At 34.9% G+C, this 19,587-nt stretch overlaps 2 protein-coding genes across 4 annotated transcripts in view; both read right to left on the reverse strand.

Annotated features, from left to right (window-relative positions):
* The window catches only part of LOC132420486 (uncharacterized), a 262,698-nt gene extending 250,961 nt beyond the window's left edge, over positions 1-11,737 (reverse strand). For both annotated transcript variants that reach the window (XM_060004957.1, XM_060004959.1), the window contains exon 1: positions 11,624-11,737. In XM_060004957.1, coding sequence (XP_059860940.1) covers positions 11,624-11,626 — 3 coding nt within the window. In that variant the 5' untranslated portion in view covers positions 11,627-11,737. The remainder of the gene's footprint in view (positions 1-11,623) is intronic.
* DPH6 (diphthamine biosynthesis 6) overlaps positions 11,526-19,587 on the reverse strand; it is a 179,377-nt gene continuing 171,315 nt past the window's right edge. Inside the window, exons 8-9 of one of the 2 annotated variants that reach the window (XM_060004955.1) lie at positions 14,516-14,603; positions 11,526-11,758 (exon numbers count right to left, since the gene is read on the reverse strand). In XM_060004955.1, coding sequence (XP_059860938.1) covers positions 11,741-11,758; positions 14,516-14,603 — 106 coding nt within the window. In that variant the 3' untranslated portion in view covers positions 11,526-11,740. Of the gene's footprint in view, positions 11,759-13,165; positions 13,333-14,515; positions 14,604-19,587 lie in introns of those variants that run through there. The other variant, XM_060004954.1, reaches the window with a different exon arrangement.

Consider the following 19,587-nt stretch of genomic DNA (forward strand, 5'->3'; position numbering starts at 1 on the left):
TCTTTACTAGTGATCAGACTATTCAGATTTTCTATTTCTTCATGATTTAGTCTTGGAAGGTTATATGATTCCAAGAATTTGTCCATTTCTTTTATGTTGTCCAATTTGTTGACATATAGCTGTTCATAATATTCTCTTTTATTACTTTGTATTTCTGAGTATCCATTGCTATTTCCCCCCTTTCTGATTTTATTTATCAGAGACTCCTGTCTTTTTTCTTAGTGAGTCTAGCTAAAGGTTGTCAATTATTTTTATTTTTTCAAAGAACAAGCTCAGTTTCATTGCTCTTTTCTATTGTCTTTTTAGTCTCTATTTCATTTATTTCCACTCTAATCTTTATTATTTCCTTCCTTCTACTGAATTTGGGCTTCATTTGTTCTCCTTTTTCTATTTCCTTTAGATGTAAGATTAGATTGTTTTATTTGAGATTTTTCTTGTTTCTTGAGGTAGGCTTGTATTGCTAGAAACTTCCCTCTTACAACTGTTATTGCTGCATACCATGTAAGCAGCATGTTGTATTTTTATTTTCATTTGTCTTCAGATTTTTTAAAAAAATTCTCCTTTGATTTCTTCATTGACCCAATAGTTGTTCAGTAGTATATTGTTTAGTCTTCATATAGTTGTGATTATTCCAGCTCTCTTCTTGTGGTTGATTTCAGTTTCATATCATTGTGACCAAAAAAGATGCTTGATATGACTTCAGCCTTTAATGTATTGAGACTTGTTTTATGTCGAACATATGGTCTATTCTTGAGAATGTTCCATGTGCACTTAGGAATGTGTATTTTGCTGCATTTGGATCCAATGTTCTGTACAAATCTATCAAATCTATCCAGCCTAATGTTTCATTTAAGGCCATTGTTTCCTTGTTGACTTTCTTTCTGGATGATCTATCCATTGATGTATGTGGGGTGTTAACATCCCATACTATTATTGTGATGTCAATTTCTCCCTTTAGGTCTGTTAGTAATTGCTTTATATATCTTAGTGTTCTTATGCTTTTTTTTGTCTCAAATTACCCCTTTTTATGTTGTGAATTTATTACCAAATTTAAGTAGCTATAGTTATTTTTACTGCTTGCTTCCCCCTTCAACCTTTATGCTACATTAAAGTGTTTAAAAACTTATTCTGATACAGAGTCGCAATTTTCTGACTCTATCACTTTACTCAAAGTTTTGTGTACTTTTGCCTTTTTGCTTCTGGTAGAAGAGCTTCTTCCAACATTTCTCGTAAGGCAGATCTAGTGTTGATGAACTTCCTCAGCTTTTATTTGTCTGAGAAAGACTATTTCTTCTTCATATCTGAATTAAAACTGCAAGATAGAGGATTCCTGGTGGACCAATTTTTATTTTTCAGTATTTTGAGAATGTCATTCCACTCCCTCCTGGCCTGTAGAGTTTCTGCTGACATATGTGCTAACCTTACAAGGGTTCCTTTTTAAGTTACTATCTTTTTTCCCCTGGCTGCCTTTAAAATTCTTTCTCATTGACTTCTGACAATTTTAATATACTGTATCTTAGAGAATGTCTTTTTGTGTTGAGGTAGCTAGGTATTTTCTTAGTTTCATGGACTTTTATATCCAGTTCCTTTTCCAGGTTTGGGAATTTCTCAGTTATTAAAAAACAGCAACAACAAAAACTCTCTTCTCCTTCTGGGATGCCTATGACCTTATGGTGCCCTACCTAGAAGACTCAGATAGCTTTTGTAGAATTTCCTCACTTTTTAAAAGATCTTAATTGTCTTTCCTCTTCTACTTGTATCACTTCTGTAGTTCTGCCACTGAGCTCACTAATTCTCACTTGCATGGCCTGCTCTACTTCTAATGCTTTCTAATGCATTCTTCATCTTGTTTATTGAGTTTTCCAGCTCCAGACTTTCGTTTTGGTTCTTTTTTAGACTTTCAATCTCTTCGGTAAACTATTTCTTCTGTTCATTAATTTTACTCCTAAACTCATGGAACTGCCTTTCTGAGTTTTCTTATAGCTTGTTGAGTTTCTTCATGACAGCTATTTTGCATTCTCTATCAGTTAGCTTGTAATATTCCATGACTTTACTTTTGGTTTCTGGAGAAGTGTCATTTTCTTTTTGTGATACAGTGTTACTGTGATGCTTTATGATGCTTGATGATTTGTTACTCATTTTAAGTAGTGAATACTTTTCTTCTTTAAATAAAGCTTTTTTTGCTTTTTTTTCCAATAACGGATTCAACAGGTTGGATATTACAGGTCTTTCTTTCCTCGGTAGGCAGTGCTATAGCACAAGTTTTGGTCTTCCTTACTTGGGCCGCCTCTGGTTGCGCTTTAGAGATGTCACTCTCCACCCTCCACTGCCTCCGTCATTCAGCGGTGTAGCTTAGTGCCCTTTGTTACTGCTTGTTGTTGGAGCCAGCATCTGTGGCACTGGGGTGGCAGGTGCTACTCCTGTGTTGGGGATCTCCTGAGTCACAGACTCCACTGCTGCAGAGGGAGGGGGTTAGATGGGGGTTGCTGGGGTTGTCAGTGCCTCTGCTGTGTCTTGAGTTTCTGAGTTTGTGGCTGCCACTGTTGAAGGTGGGGAGCAGGAAGGCCTAAGTCATGGTTGTATCGGCTGGAGAGATGGGGTCACAGGCCCTGAACCACTTTTGCCCAATTACCTGTGGCCACAAGTACTGCTGTGGCCAGGAGGACAGAGTTGTGTGTGCTACTCCTCTGTTGCTACTGGGTTCGCTAGGGCTGCAGGTTCAGCTATAGTGGCTGAGGATCCAGGATAAGAGGCATTGCCTCTGCTGTTCCCTTGGTTTTGCCTCCCCCATGTGCTGGAGTCCACCCACCTTTAAATGTACAGATGTGTGAAAATTCTGCAGTGTTCTGGTGTGTTAGGCAGAACCACCTTTGCTGACTTGTGGATGTTTTACTGGTTGCAGATTAAAGGGGAGCAACAAAGGGGGTGTCTCACCTGGCCATGATGCTAACATCACCCTGTCTTTGTTTTTAATGTATGTGTTTACCACTATACATTTCCCTCTTGGTACTGCTTTTGTTGCATTTCACAATTTTTGGTACATTCTGTTTTCACTCTCATTTGTCGCAAGATATTTTCTAATTTCTCTTGAGTGTGTGTGTGTGTGTGTGTGTGTGTATGTTTTAACCCATGGGTTGTTCAAGAGTGTATTGTTTAATTTCAACATATTTGTGAATTTTCCAGTTTTGTTATTGATCTCAAGTTTCATACCATTCTGGTTGGAAAAGATATTTGGTATGATTTCAATCTTCTTAAATTTGTTAAGAAGTGTTTTGTGGCCTAACAAGTGATCTATCCTGGAGAATGTTCCTTGTATGTTTGAGAAGAATGTATAATTTATTGTTGTTGGGTGGAGTGTTATTTTAATGTCTATTAGGTCCAATTAGTCTACGGTATAGGTCAAGTCCTCTGTTTCCTACAGTATAGGTCAAGACCTTTAATCTGGTTGATTTCTACATTATTGAAAGTGAGAGACTGAAATCTCTACCATCATTGTGTTACTGTCTATTTCTCATTTCAATTCTGTCACTGTTTGCTTCACATATTTGGGTGCTCTGCTGTTAGGTGTATATATATTTATAGTTGTTATAACGTCCTGGTGAGCTGCTGTTTTATCATTATAAAATGTTCTTCTTTGTCTCTTTTGACAGTTTTTGACTTAAAAATCTATTTATCTGATATAAGTATGGCCACTCCTGCTCTCTTTTAGTTATCATTTTCATTGAATACCTTGTTTCATCCTTGCACATTCAGCCTATGGATAACCTTAGATTTAAAGTGTTATCTCTTATAAAGGGCATATTGTTGTTGTTGTTGTTTTCAATACATTTAACCACTCTATGTCATTTGGTTTTCCATGAGAATTGTTCCACATGTAGATGTAATTTTTGGTGTTTTGTAGATGGTGAGCTCCACATCCTCCTACTCCACCATCTTGATCTCCACCCTCCCCAATGTCATTTGATTTGGAGTTTAATCTATTTCTATTTAAGGCAGTTAGTGGTAGAGAGGATTCACTATTGTCATCTTGTTAATTGTTTATGTCTTCTAGTCTTCTAGTTATTTTGTCACCCTTTCCTCTTTTGCAGTTGTCTTTTGTGTTTTGATTTTTTTTTTTTTTTTTGTAGTGACACACTTTGATTCCTTTCTCTATTTCTTTTGTGCATTCTCTGTAATTTTCTTCGTGGTTACTATGGGGACTGCATCAAACATCTATAACAATCTACTTTAAACTGATAACAACTTAACATTAATCACATATAAAACTCTACTCCTTTATACTTCCTCTCTCTTACCTTATGTTATTGATGTCACAACTTATATCTTTGTATATTCTGTATCCTCTAACATAGTTTTATAGTTATAGTTACTTTTCATGATTTTACTTATAATATTCTATGCCAGAATTAGAAATAATTTACACACCACCATTACAATATTATAAAACTCTGTATACATCTACATATTTACGTTTTATTTGAGAGCTTTACATTTTCAAATGCTTTAGTGTTGCTGTCTAGTGTCTTTTTTTTTTTTCAACTTGAAGAACTCCCTTTAGCAATACTCATAAGAAAGGCAAGTCTAGAACTCTCTCAGTTTTTCTTTAACTGGGAAGGTCTTTATTTCTTCTTCCTTTAGACTTTTCTGTATGTTTACAATTTTCCTTAATAAAATGTTGGAGTAAAATAAAAATAAAGTTAAGAAATTTTAAACAAAAGCTTAGAAAAATTATTACTAGCAGACACACCAAAGCATAATAAAGTATGTTAAGGTTTTAACATAAATGTTTTTAACTAGAGTTAAAATATTTATATCTTAAGGATAAAAATTACAGTGAAATGGATGAACCATAAGTGCTCTACCAATGAGTTCTGGCAAATGCATATCCATCATCCTGGAAGTACCTTCACTTTAATTTTTGAAGGATATTTTTTGCTGGCTACAGATTCTAGGATGATGGTTATTTTCATTTAGCACTACCAAGAATATGACTCCATTGTTTTGGATTCCCTTTTTTTCTGTTTAAAAGTTAGGTTTCATTCTAATAGTTGCTTCTTTGAATGTAGCCTTTTAAAAAATGCATTTTGATTATTTTCAATTTTTTTCTTTGATTTTTGTTTCCAGCAATTTTATTATCACACACCTAAATATGAATCTCTCTTTATTCCATCTGCGGTTCATAAGACTTCTTGAATCTGTACCTTAGTGTGTTTAATTAATTTTGGAAAGTTCTGAACCATTATCTTCTCAATTTGTGCACTTTACCTATTATACCTCTCCTCTCTGACACTTTACATTTTAGACCTTTCCACTATTTTTATTTCTCAACCTCTAATGTGTATTTTTCTTTATTTCTCTCCATGCTTCATTCTGAATATTTTCTTTTGACTTCTAATTCACTGAATCACTCTTTGGATGTATCTACAGGCTTCTGGCAAGACTCTTAGCCTTTCCCTACCCAAATCCAACCACTCACAGCTCACCACCACTCTCTGGTATGACCAAAAGAACCAGTCTTGCTACCCTAAATCTGGGTTTAAACCTGTCACCAGAGCAGCCTAAGATTCTCAGATCATGTTTATTCCATAAACTACAATCTTCATTTCTGTGGGCAATGAGGCAACTTCCCCCATCCCCTCTATTTTATATATTTGATTTGTTTATCTGTCTCATTCCATAGGATAAAAGCTCCACGAAGGAAATGATTTTTGGTTGTTCAATTCGCTATTGTATCCCCACTGAATGAACAGTGTCAGGCATATAAATGTAAGCACCAAATAAATATATTAAATGAATAAGTGGTATGCCACACCTCTTTTATGAGAAATCATCAAAGTGAAACTTTATGAAAACACCAATCAGAAACTTTATTTTTTAAAACAACACCAAGAACAAAAAGCTACACAGGAGAACACAACAACTAAGTAAATATTAAAGAAAAAAAGCCAGTCAATTAGAATTTGAAGGAAGAGAAGGAAATCAACTGATTGGTTATTTTTATGATCCTGCCCCAAACTGATTAAATCTATCAAGATTTGGGTTCAAAATCTCTTCTACTGCCCAGTTTGATTCATGACTTCCTGACACACTGACAAATTGTTGGTACTACTGAAATCTATGCATTAGGGACAGAAATGAGTTAAGTAGCTCTCTAAACTTGGGTGAATCTGACGCTTGATTTATTAATCTGCTCCAGTGATCATTTATGGCAGCAATGGCACAGCGGTACCTAAGGCCAAAATCTACCTGAATCCCAAGTTATATCAATAAGGTTTATAGAATAAGGTTTTAAAACCTGCTGAATGCCTTGCTCCCTCCTACCAGATCAGTTTTCTGCTCTTTAGCTTGAGGGCAAAAGATGGGGAAAGGGTGGGGTGTGGTAGGAAATTTGTGCTGAACCAAATGTTCACGAATAAAAGTCATCCTTTATCTTTCTCCTTCTTTCGTCCCTCTGTAAAGAAATATTTTTGAGGTGGTATAGAGACTGTGGCAGCATATCTCCATGGCAGGGATCTTCAAATTTATACATGCGTCTATGAGCTGTGAGAGTAAACTCCCATGCACAACATAATCAAAAGGCCAACCATCCAAATACTTTTAGTCTTTATTTATTTATTTATTGCCCCAAGACTCACTGCTTAGACTTTACTATAGGATCAACTAGATTTCAACCCACATCGTGGGTACTGTTTTCACTTAAGTTATATGGAAAGTTTTAAAGGGCTCTAGTGCATCTCTTTCTACCGAGACTACTAAAACACTGTAGAATAACATTTAAATACTCATTTAGCACTGATGAACTCATTTGCCTCATTTTCTTAATCAAATATTTTAAAATTTAAAAATATATGCTCATTGTAAGAAGTCACAATTACAGATATATAAAGAATTAAGCTTCTCTCTGTTTTTCCCCTTCATGCTCCCTTTCCCCAAAGAAACCAATATGATCAGTCTGGTTATTATGTGCTTACATCTTACTATCCTTAATCAAATATAATTAAATATATAAGCTCCTTGTCTCCACCACTATATTTTAGAAAAACAAGTTCATATCCCACACATTATTTTCACCTTGACTCAACAATATATTATGGCCATAACTTCAGTTCAGATTAGCCAGGCTAGTGAACTGTTATTGTAATCATAATGCTGGGAATAATGACTACTCATAATAACTTCAATTTAAAATCAGAATTAGAATTATGCTGTATTCTGTCCATAATTATAGTCAATTCCATGCAGGCCTAACAGTTTTTTAAATAGAGTAGGTGCTCACAGATATCTGTTGGATTGAAGAGAAAAATAAAAGCAGAGAGATGATTTAATGTTATAAATTTTTTCAAGATATTTGATGAGGTTTCTGAAAAAAAGCAAAATAAAATGAAAGACCAAGAATGGTCCAGGAAATTATGATGTCTTTAAAAGTTACAACTAGTACGAATATGAGCTTTTATAATTATATAAAATATATAATTGTCCCATGGGTTATTTCAACAAAAAACAAAATTAAGTACTAAGTGATACTAGGGTACGTTAGTAAAATTGGAGCTAAATTTCCATGAACCTTGTTTCTTAATGAATGCAATGGCTTTGCCAATAATTAATTTGAAATATTATTTCTCATAAAGCTGTTTGAAAAATCTAAAACAACTACATAAGGAAGGGTTTCTGAACTGTTAAAAGTCTTTATTCTTCTGTTAAAGATTATGCATTTTAATATGATCTGTTGGCTGATTTATGTAAAGCTTTGTATTTTTCATTTTCTCAAGCCTGTCAGAGTAGTGATGTATGTATGGTTCATTTTAGCATCAAGTTTGCCATAAGCAATAAAGTCAGAGCCCCCAAAAGAAATTTTAATATATTTCCCCATTTTTAACCTGGAGCTTTTCATTATTCAGTTATTTTGTTTGGGATCCCATGTTTAGTTGATATAATTTTTACACTCACATAAATAAATATTTTAACTTAAAGGTAACATTTAAATAGGTTAATTATTCAATAGAAAAGTTTAAGGGTCATTATATATAAAGTGCAAATCTTAGTGATAAATTTTACACTAACAACCTCTCTAAAGGCTGTATTTTATGCTCCAGTTTGCTTGGAGCATTTTTCTCTAACAGAATAAAAGAAAAATAAACAAGAACGTGACTTTCATTAAATGGTATGCAACATGAAATGGAAGCACGTCTATAAAATTTTGTAAGAAAAAAATGAAGTATGAAAATAACAATCAGTTAAATTAAAAAATTCTTATTGCAGAACTAGTTGCTGTTGTAGGGGGTGTGAAGATGAAAAAAGAAGAGTCCTTAAGAAATTTACAGTCTAGTAGAAATAATAAGTCCTTAAACAACTATAACATAAGCTGCTTAAATTAATGGTCACAAGAGAGGAACAAAGTATTAGGGCAGTTCATCTGGTGTGGCTAAATGTATAAGAGTATTTGAATTCAGTCATACATCATGGACAGGATGTAAACAGTTAAAAAAGACAGATAGAATAAGCAAAGGCAAGGGAGGAAAGAAGCAGAAGGCATGGTAAGGGACTTTTCCAATGGTTCTGTATTACAAGAGCAAAGGTACACGTGGGGGAATCCTGGGAGAAAGACTGAAAAAGGATGTTATGGCAACATGTCATAGCTAAACATCTTACTTATTGAGAAAACCATGTAGTGCCATTATGGAGTTTTGTGCATAGAAACAAAAACTAGAAAGAAAAATCTAATATGGCAATGAAGTAGAATATGGGGAGAATAAAAGCAAGGAGTCCACTTAAAGAAGTTCTATCTTGTCCAAGAGTTTGGGCAAGATACAACTTTAACTAGAGAGATGGGCACGGAGATGGAATAGTGTACAATAGGGGTCCCCAACCCCTGGGCCATGGACCAGCACCAGTCCGTGGCCTGTTAGGAACTGGGCCACACAGTAGGAGGTGAGCAGTGTGAGAGTGAGTGAAGCTTCATCTGCCTCTCCCCACTGCTTCCCATCACTCACATTACTGCCTGAACCATCACCCACACTCCCAACTGTGGAAAAATTGTCTTCCACGAAAATGGCCCTTGCTGCCAAAAAGGTTGGGGGCCGCTGGTGTACAAGACATTAAAACTAATTTATAAAGGATTAGATAACCAATTGAATGTCCATGGTAAAGAAGAGATGATTTGTTTTTTTCTGTGCCTGAGTTACTAGGGGGAAAAGAGTTGTGTTAAATAACAACAAACAAGGAAAAGGTGCACTTGGAGGGGAAAATGATTTCAAAGTTTGTACATAATGAGCTTGATATTTATTGGCAGTCATGTCCGGCAGGCAGTCAGAAATAAGGATGTAGAGTTAAGAGGAAAAAAAAGATAGTAGTAGAAAGTCCAGAAAGACAGTGCTTGAGAATTATCTGCATAGAGGTTAAAAGTAAACTTGTGGGAGAAGACACAGTCTTTGTCAGAGAAAATACTGACAAAGAATAAAATGGAGCCATAAAAAGAACTTGAGGCATATATATATATATATATATATATATATATATATATATATATATATATATATATATATATATATGTTGAAGGTAAGAAGCAAAGAAGCTATTGAAGAAGATAAGAAATCTTGAGAGACTGGAAGGAAAGTCAGAATAGTACAATGACATATACACATTATAGGAAAAAATTCTGAGGAGATGTTAGTCAATATTATCAGGAAAAATGATTAACAATTATGAAGACAGAAAAGACCAACATCAAAGTAATTGAGGTCAAGCTAGATTGCAAATGTGTTATAAAGTGAGTAGAAACTAAAGGAATTTAGGGAACAGATACGGACGGATTTTCAGAGTGGTATTCAAAGTATACATTTGAGGTCTCACTATTATTTGGGGTAGAGTGTTAATTAATTTGTTAATATGAGTTTAAGATAACAATGTGAATTTGATAAAACATGTGAAAGAGTATCTATCATTTTTGCCCTCTAGCATTTATTCATCTTTCTTTTGTTAATTATACTTTGTTTTCCCTCTATAGAATCCCGTTCTCTACTACCTGCGTGGGCTCTGGAGTAAAGCTGGTGACTTGGCCAATGCTTTACCCAATCCATTGAGATGTAATAAAATTTCTGGGAAAGGAACTCTTATTTCTTTCCTGATTCACCCTAAGAATGTCGTCTCAAAGCCCGACATTAAAAAGAAAAAAAAAAGTCCTAAAGGAGGCAACATTTAACTGATTTAGAACGATGAACATTAAAAAGGATGTCTTAAGCACATATACATATACATATATACATAAAACTCTGATGAAAGAAATCAAAGAAGAATGTAATAAATAGATATTCCATGATCTTGGATAGTAGGATTCAATATTGTTAAGATGTCAGTTCTTTCCAACTTGATCTATAGATTCAATGTGGTCCCATTCAAAATCTTAGCAAGTTATTTTGTGGATATCAAAAAACTGACTCTAATGTTTATATGGAAAGGTAAAAGACCTAGCTAGAATAGTCACCACAGTATTGAAGGAGAAGAACAAAGTCAGAATCTGACATTATCTGACTTGAAGACATACTATAAAGCTACAGTAATTAAGACTTTGCGGTATTGGCAAGAGAATAGGCAAACAAATCAATGGAACAGAATAGAGAGCTCAAAAATAGGTCCACACAAATACAGACAAAGGAGCAAGGCAATATAATGGAGAAAGTATAGTCTTTTCAACAAATGGTGCTAGAACCATTAGACACGCACACATTAAAAAAATGAATGCAGACTCAAACCTAATACCCCTTCACAAAAATTAAGTCAAAATGGATAACAGGCCCAATTGTAAAATGCAAAGCCATAAAAATCCTAGAAGATAAAATAGGAGAAAACCTAGATGACCTTGGGTTTGGTGATGACTTTTAGATACAACACCAAAGGCATGATCCAGGAAAAAAATAATTAATAAGCTGGGCTTCATTAAAATTAAAAACTTCTGCTCTGTGAAAGACACTGGAAAAAGAATGGGTAGACAAGTCATAGACTCGGAGAAAATATTTGCAAAAGACACAGCTGATAAAGAACTATTTCCAAAATATATAGAGAACTGCTAAAAACTCAATAATAAAAAACAGAGAGTTCAAATAAAAAATTGGCAAAAGATCTAAACAGACATCTCACCAAATATGATACAGAGATAGCAAATAAATACATGAAAAGATGTTCCATGTCATACGTCATGAGGGAAATGCAAATTAAAACAGCAATGAGGGGATTTCCCTGGTGGTCCAGTGGTTAAGACTCCACACTCCCAACGCAGGGGGCTGGGTCTGATCCCTGGTCAGGGAACTAGATCCCACATGTCACAACTAAGAGCTCACATGCTATAACTCAAGATCCTGAGCACTGCAACTAAAAGATCCCGCAGGCGGCAACAAAGATCCTGAGTGCCAAATAAATAAATAAATATTAAAAAAATAAAATAAAACAGCAATGAGATACCATTACACACCTATTAGAATGATGAAAGTCCAAAACACTGACAGCACCAAAAGCTGGCAAGGATGTGGAGCAAGAGGAACTCTCATTCACTGCTGGTGGGAATGCAAAATAGTACAGCCACTTTGGAAGGCAGTTTGGTGGTTTCTTGTAAAATTAAATATACTCTTACCATATAATCCAGCAATCATGCTCCTTGGTATTTATCCAATAGAGTTGAAAACTTATGTCCACACAAAAACTTGCACATGGATGTTTTACAAAAGCTTTATTCACAATTGCCAGAACTTCAAGCAACCAAGATGTCCTTCAGTAGGTGAAAGGATAAATACATTATGGTATGTCCAGACAATGGAATATTATTAAGCATTTAAAAACTTATGAAAAGACATGCAGGAAACTTAAATGCATATTACTAAATCAAAGAAGCCAATCTAAAGATGGCACATACCATATTATTCTAACTATATGATGTTCTGGAAAAGGCAAAACTATGGAGATAATAAAAAGATCAGTGGTTGCAGGGGTTGGAGGTAGTTAAGTGATGAAAGGTGGAGCATGGAGGATTTTTAGGGCAGTGAAAATATTCTGTATGATACCATAATGATGGATACATGTAATCTATAGAATGTACAAAGCCAAGAGTGAACTGTAATGTAAACTATGAACTTTGAGTGATTACGATGTGCAATGTAGGTTCATTAATTGTAACAAATGTACCCCTCTGGGGAGGGATGTTGATAATGAGGAAGACTATGCATATGTGGGTGCAGGGGGTAAATGGGAAATTTCTGTACTTGCCCTCCAATTTTTCTGTGAACCGAAAACTGCTCTAAAAAAATGTCTTAAGAAAAAAAGAAAAAGAAATGAGTTGTTAAACCATGAAAAGACACAATGGAATCCAAATGCATATTAGTAAGTGAAAGAAGCCAATATGAGATGGCAACATACTAAATGATTCCAACTACATGATGTTGTGGAAAAGGCAAAACTATGGCAAGAGTAAACACATCAGAGGTTACCAGGGGTTAGAGGAAAAGTAAGGATGAATAGGCAAAGCTATTCTGTATTATACTATAATGGTAGATACAAGTCATTATGCATTTGTCCAAACCCACAGAACGTACAACACCAAGAGTGACTCATCATGTAACTATGGTCTTTGGGTAATAACTGATGTGTCCGTGTAAATTCCTTGATTGTAACAAATGTACTGTTGCGGTGTGGGATGTTGACAGCTGGGGGGGCTGTGCATATGTGGGAACTCTCTGTACATTCTGCTCAATTTTGCTGCAAACTCTAAAAGTAGTCTGAAGTCAGCATAGGTAATACTGAAAAACTACATTTTTTAATCAGTTATAAAACAACCAGTAAGAGTTAATGGTATTCTTCTTGATTGTCCAATAATGTTGAAACAATTAATATATTCAAAACAAAAATGGTGATGCCCGGTAGAATAAACTTGATTAGCTAAATACAGTGACTATCTTTTCATCCTCATTTTCAATTGCCTTTGCATCAGGATACTATAGGCAGAGATGAAAGCAGGAACAAGAAAGAGGAAAATAAACCAGTGTGATGAAAGCAAAGAAATGTTACAGAAATGAGGATTTCAGATGAAGTAAAAGGGGAAAAAAGAAGGTACCAATCACAGAGATCATGGATTGGATGTGTTAACCAATTAATCAATGGTTCTATCAACTTCTGATAAAGATAAATATTTCTAAGAATAAAAAAATGTAATGAAAAAAGTGGGACATAATAATTGAGAAAATGCTATGTGATTTTTAAAATATAAAAATACCAGCTTAGTAACAAAAATGCTTTTCAAGAGTTATGTATGTAATTAGATGTTCTGCAGTTGTCAGGTACTGGGGACACCTAAGGAAAAAAAAAAAAGGAAATGCACCATATTTATTCAGTGTCAGTGAGTACTGCACCTTAAAGAAGTAATATTCTTTTCTGCAAGAGGGAAAATGGATAGAGAAGAACAAAGCAATACCAAAATAGTGTGAATACTGAGCTATTTAGGTAGAGATGAACATACAATGGCTAATGTATTTAAACCAGAATTTGGTGGTTTTGATTTTTTTGTGTGTGCCCATGGCAGCAAAAGTAGCAGAGACCTAGGAGAGGCTCCTTTCAGTGGGTCTGAAAGATGTCTGGATAGTTTCACTTCATTCTCTTGAGGTTTACCAGTTTTTTGGTAAAAGGTCACCAATAGTCATCTTTCAGCCCAATTCAATCACCTCTTTTCAACCTTGTCTTTTGTAGTTTTTCTAGAGAAATGGCTCCAAATATTATTCTCTACTTTTAGAAATTCTTGCTGATTGAGAGATTACTGGGGTTCCCATTTTTCTCCTTCCTTTGCCAATCATTGATTCTCTTGGTTCTTCAGATTCTCTATCATATATATGACTGTGGGTGTGCCTCAAGACACTTGATGACAGAACACGAAAGATGCAGACTTCTTCCAATCATTTATGCCTCAAGGAGCAGAGCTTTTAATCACAGGGTCTAATCTAGACCTTAACTATTCCACAAAACATTTTAAAATTGACTTCTGCTGTGTTTTGACAATCAATGTATTTAAAATAAAACTATCACACTTTTTGCTTCATTTTCCATCTTTCATTTGTACGACTGTTCCCCTGTATATTTCTGGAAAAGGTTTAATTTGTCCTTTTCTTCTCCTCTTAAACTTTGTATAATGAAGATCCAATTTATCCTCAAACCTTTCCCCTAAGGCTGATGCTCAATAACCTAATTCTTAATTTTCTAGATGATTTAATATTTGGTTATACACCGTCCTGTCTTCTCCTTGATTAATGTATATATGATTCCCTTTTCAAATGAACTGCAAACTCTTCAGCAATGTAATATCTTTTACATAATATACAGCTCTTAAAACTATAAACATCTGCAGAATTCTTAGTTACTGATTGAGGATTTGAAAAAAATCACTTTTTTTACCCTTTCATTTGTTGTTATAGAATTACATCTATAGAGACAATGCACATATCTCAATTTTCTCTTTAAATCACTGTGAATTAGATTTACTTGCCTTGTCCTCCAAGTGCAATTCTAAAAAGCGTAGGTAAGCCACAGGTGCAAATGCATCAGCTGAATGTGTGACTACTTCTGATGAATCTCTGAAATAAAAAAATGTTATAATACATTTATCTACTATGCAAAATCTGTTTTGTGGCAAGTTGCTCCTACTAGTGACTAGAAAAGACCAAAAATCCTCATTTATTTCCACTAGTATACTATTGTATACATATTTACTACATAATTAACGATTAACATCTACTTTTAATAATCCAATATTTAATTGGGGAAAAGATTGAGAATATTAAACTTTCAAAAATAAGTAAAGACCTTTTCATCTTTATGAGGACACACAGTTCAACTTTCAGGTTCACTCAAAGCTCTCCGAACAGTTTTACAACTTGAAACTTCAATTTCATTTTCACAAATTTGGTTGGTATGGGCTACCATTAAACAGTAGTGCTTTATCTTCATTATTCTTTTCATTTTCAAGAGGTAATTCATCCAGTGTTTCACACAAAATCTCAATTATCCTTCACAAAGGCAGTACTGGTGATGGGTTTAAGCTCTAGATGAACTCTTCACACTGCAATATCATTGTTATTAAAATTGATTGTCTGACATAGCAATTACCACATTCAGGTAAAACAGTATGAACTGCTTGCTGGCACCATATGGATACATGTAAATTAACTCAACTTTTATCAAAGATACCCTGTAAAGCACATATGAATAACTAAGATTATGTGTGAAGTTCTAATAATTAATTATTTTTTATTGTTGTTTATTAAGAAAGCAATAGTGTTTTTGTATTTTAACTCAAATCCTAAAAGCAGAAATTTCTCATGTCTCTTTAATGCCTTAGGAACTAGTTCCAATGTTTATATTAGTACATTGTTAGCACTTTAACCATTGTTGTTCAGCAAAATAAATTCTTACTTTGATTCTTTTCCACTAATGTAAAATATTTTTGAATTAACTTTTGTAATGCAAAGTTATTTAGCGACAATAGAAGAAATCTCAAAAGACTAGGATCCGATATATTAAATTTTCATGTGCAAAATATGCTTACTTTTTCACTTGAAAGATCAGAGATAGACAAAAAAGTTTGATGGTAAAAAAAAAAAATCAACTACTATTCATCAACCGTTAGTATCAAATACGTATCTTGTTAGTGCTTTAAAAAATTACATTAAAACAGGCTTCTATGACTTTAAAAGAAAAACATTATAATCGGGATCATGAAAGAAAGTAATAACCTGCCTTCACAGACTACCTAACCGAAAGATGCCTCAATGTATAATGAGCAAGAGGAGAAAGAGAAAGAAAAGAGGAGACCCTCTTGCTTTCTACCACCTGTCTCTCTGCCTTGTTAACTCTAGTCTAGTCGTCTTGTCTATTTACTCCTGAGTTGTCTGTTCTGGTCCTATCTTGGTTCCTCAATAGATTCAAATTCTAGTTCCTGTGTATGACCTCATTCTTACATTAAATTTCAATCTCTATGTTCCCAATCCCAGCTTTGGAAACCGATCCTGAGCCTCAATAATGCCTGATGTAGGCAGCTTGGTCTTGATATCCTTGACAATGGGTACACCAAAACCATGATTAACCTGAACCAGTGATGTGTCAGTGGAAAGGGTTTCGGGCCCTCCTTTCTCTTGACAGTTATTCCCACTAGAAACAGAAGATTGACAGCAAATAGCTCACTTAATTGATACAATTACTGCATTCTGAACCAAGATTGTTATCCAGAGAAAATATATAACATTCTGAACACTAAGTGAAGAGGAATATGGTTTTTATGGATTCTATTAAATCCATAATCTCTAATTGACTAACGTCATTTCATTCAGTTATACAAAGCCAGAATCAACTGGGAGACAGATAATAGATTCAAATAAATGGCTTTTAGCTTCAAACAGAATAATGCCACTACTGCTCTGCTTTTCTTTCATAAACTCACCTGAAACTCAACTTTCAAGAGTCTCTGGTTTCTGTCTGCTTCATGGATTTCTCTGAAACCTAGAGCAGAATCTGCTGGAATACCCTCAGAGAGACCCAGAAAATTAAGAAAAACTCTACAACAGCAAAAATGCTTTCCAGTTGGCTACCCTCCTCCTCTTTCCCTATTAATACAAGTAATCAGTGCAGCCCCTTCCTCTTACACAACTGAGGTTTCTCAGTAGCCAAGAGCTGGATCCCATGCTCCCTTTCACTGCTGCGTTAGGCTTATCCCTAGTTACGACTTCAAAAGGGCAGGTCAGGTCTGAGTCAGGTCTGAGTCTCTCTTCCCTGACTATAGGCTCTCTCTCAAGTTGAGAGATCAGGCCCTAACCCTCTCACTTCAAAATACTGAATTTTCTCTTGAGGCTCAGCCATGGTCTTGGTTCCTACTTCCCCTCTGAAAAGACAACTGCACGCAGATATTCCCCGTGGGCTCACACTTATCCTCACAAGACATTTCCAACATCATTTCCGTGAAGTCTTGCCTGACATCTTCAGACAGTGCTAGTTTTCTGCTTTATGTGCTTTGGTAATGCATTTACAGACCTTTCATAACACATCCACTATATTATAATTATGTGTCTGTGTGCTTGTCTTCCTTCTTAGAGAGGGACCAGGTTTTGTTCATCTTTGTCTGCCTGTCTCCCCACACTCCACCTCTGGCTCAGTGCAGAATACACTGCCTTATTTTCAATTATTTGTTGAATAAACAAATAACTGTATAGTTTAACTTTGTTAAGTATCTTTACATTTACACAGTAACTATTGACACTATCAAAAACCCACACTGATTTTTCAATTACCAATCTTCACACGAATACGTACATTTTCATACATGCATACTGTATACATATGGATACATGAACATAAGCATACATGTATACCAATAACAATATATGGTTATCTCTAGCATAATAAAAATAATTATATAAATTTAAATACAAGGAAAATGGTTTTCATAAATTCTAATAAATTCCCAAGTGATACAGAATAGATATGAGAAGGCAGACAAGGAAAGTACTTGATTCATCCTCACGGCTAAATGCCATATTATGATGCTCTGGGCTGAGTTCTGTCTTGAATAGGTAGAAACGAGGAGTAAGTGGGGAAAATGAGAGCATAGTGTTTTAATCATAGAATTTAGTTCTTCTTTTCATCCCTCCTTCCTTCCCATTGTTTCTTCTATCCATCCATCCATCCCATACACAGCAACTCTGTAGCAGTAGTACATTAATATTGACAATTCAAATGGAAATATGGGGTTGTATCAAAGATTGACATTAAAATTGTGTTCATTAACAGTGAGAAGAAAATTATCACCTTCATTAATACATTGGGATTTTAGTTCTTACTTTATTTTCAAAATACTGGCTATATTCCCCATGTTTTAGTTCTTACTTTTGATATGCATACACATATATTTCAAAGTAAGAAATAAAAAGAAAGTAGGTTTTTTAAAAAAAAAATATTTCTTTTAGGCTGCCTTGGGTCTTCATTGCTGCGCGCGGGCTTCTCTCTAGTTGCGGCGAGCAGGGGGTGGCACTCTGTTGTGGTGCGCGAGCTTCTCACTGTGGTGACTTGTTGCACAGCATAGGTCCTAGGTGCGCAGGCTCAGTAGTCGTGGCTCGCGGGCTCTAGAGCGCAGGCTCAGCAGTTGTGGCTCACGGGCTTAGTTGCTCCGCGGCATGTGGGATCTTCCTAGACCGGGGCTCGAACCCGTGTACCCTGCATTGGCAGGTGGATTCTTAACCACTGCGCCACCAGGGACACCGAGAAAGTAAGTTTTTTATTTGAGGACCTACAGTTGTCCTCTATTCTTAAAGACTAGGCTGCAATTCTTTTTGTCAAGGCTCCTCAGGAAAAACCCCTCATTTTCTGATCTAAAAATTTGCATCTAGAGGTAAGTAGTCACATCCTAATTGATGTGAAAAGTAAACTGTAAAATGTTCTAGTCAAAAATTTAAAAGATTACTTCCACACAAAGACTGTTATACCAGTGTTTCCTACAAGATTCTAAAAATGTTAGTTGGAATTCGGGGCAAAATGTATCTCATAATAAACTTCTAGAACCACCCTAATTTGTCTAAATTATTTCATTATACAACAGATTCTATCTGTGTCTTTGAAAAAAAAAACCACACCTAATTATAATCAAATCATTTTGCATGCAAAAGTTTATTTTTTCTCCTCATAGTCTCCTTTTCTAACATAAAATTTGAATTAGGCATTGAAAAGGGGATTCCTAATAATCAACTAGTTGTATGCTAACTGTGGAAGATCACTACTATGTCAAATATAACAGGAGAAATTATTAACTTTGTCCCCCCAAACACATTCTAACTGACAGGATCCAGTAAGATTAACTGTCAATTGTTAACAAGTAGTTACCAGGTCTAAACTTATCTTTTAATTGTGTCACATGGAAAACTATCTCTAAATAAAATAACTTTAATTTATATACAGTTTTAGAATGTGCAATGCATATTCATTCACATCATCACATTTAGTGCTTATCAGACAGGTATGATAAGGACATTTTCTATTTTAAAGAGAAGGAAAGATTTTGTATATAATAGGTGACATTCTTTTTCCATTCAACTACTACAAGCTCTAGTTATAACCTAAGAAAGGAATACATAAAAGTGAAATAGGATATTTAAAACTAAACAATAAATGAAAAATTAATTCCATGATATTTAACATTTATCAGTGCCTACTACTGTGTGTTCTGAGAGTTCAGATATGAGGACAAGCACTGGAAGTAGTAACAACCAAAGCCTTTAAAATTGGAAGGATTTAGCAAAGTGGGGATAAATGGGAAGGCAATCTAGCAAAAAGAAATCGAATAAGAAAGTTATGAAGCTGAGGTGAGGCAGAACCTATGAAGAAAAAAATCAAAGAACGCGCTTAAGCATCAGAATCAGATTAGTGAGTAGCTGATAACTGAGTAAGAAAGAAATGTCAGTTCTTCCCCTTCTGTTCTCAAGGTACACATGCGTATGTTAGCACTTCCAGTATTGCTGATGTGCCTCTCCATTCTTACAGAAGAACTTTTACAGAGCAGGGTGGCAGCTTGCAGAG

This window comes from Delphinus delphis, chromosome 2 (assembly GCF_949987515.2).
Source record: "Delphinus delphis chromosome 2, mDelDel1.2, whole genome shotgun sequence".
In the NCBI taxonomy this organism is placed as follows: Eukaryota; Metazoa; Chordata; class Mammalia; order Artiodactyla; family Delphinidae; genus Delphinus; species Delphinus delphis.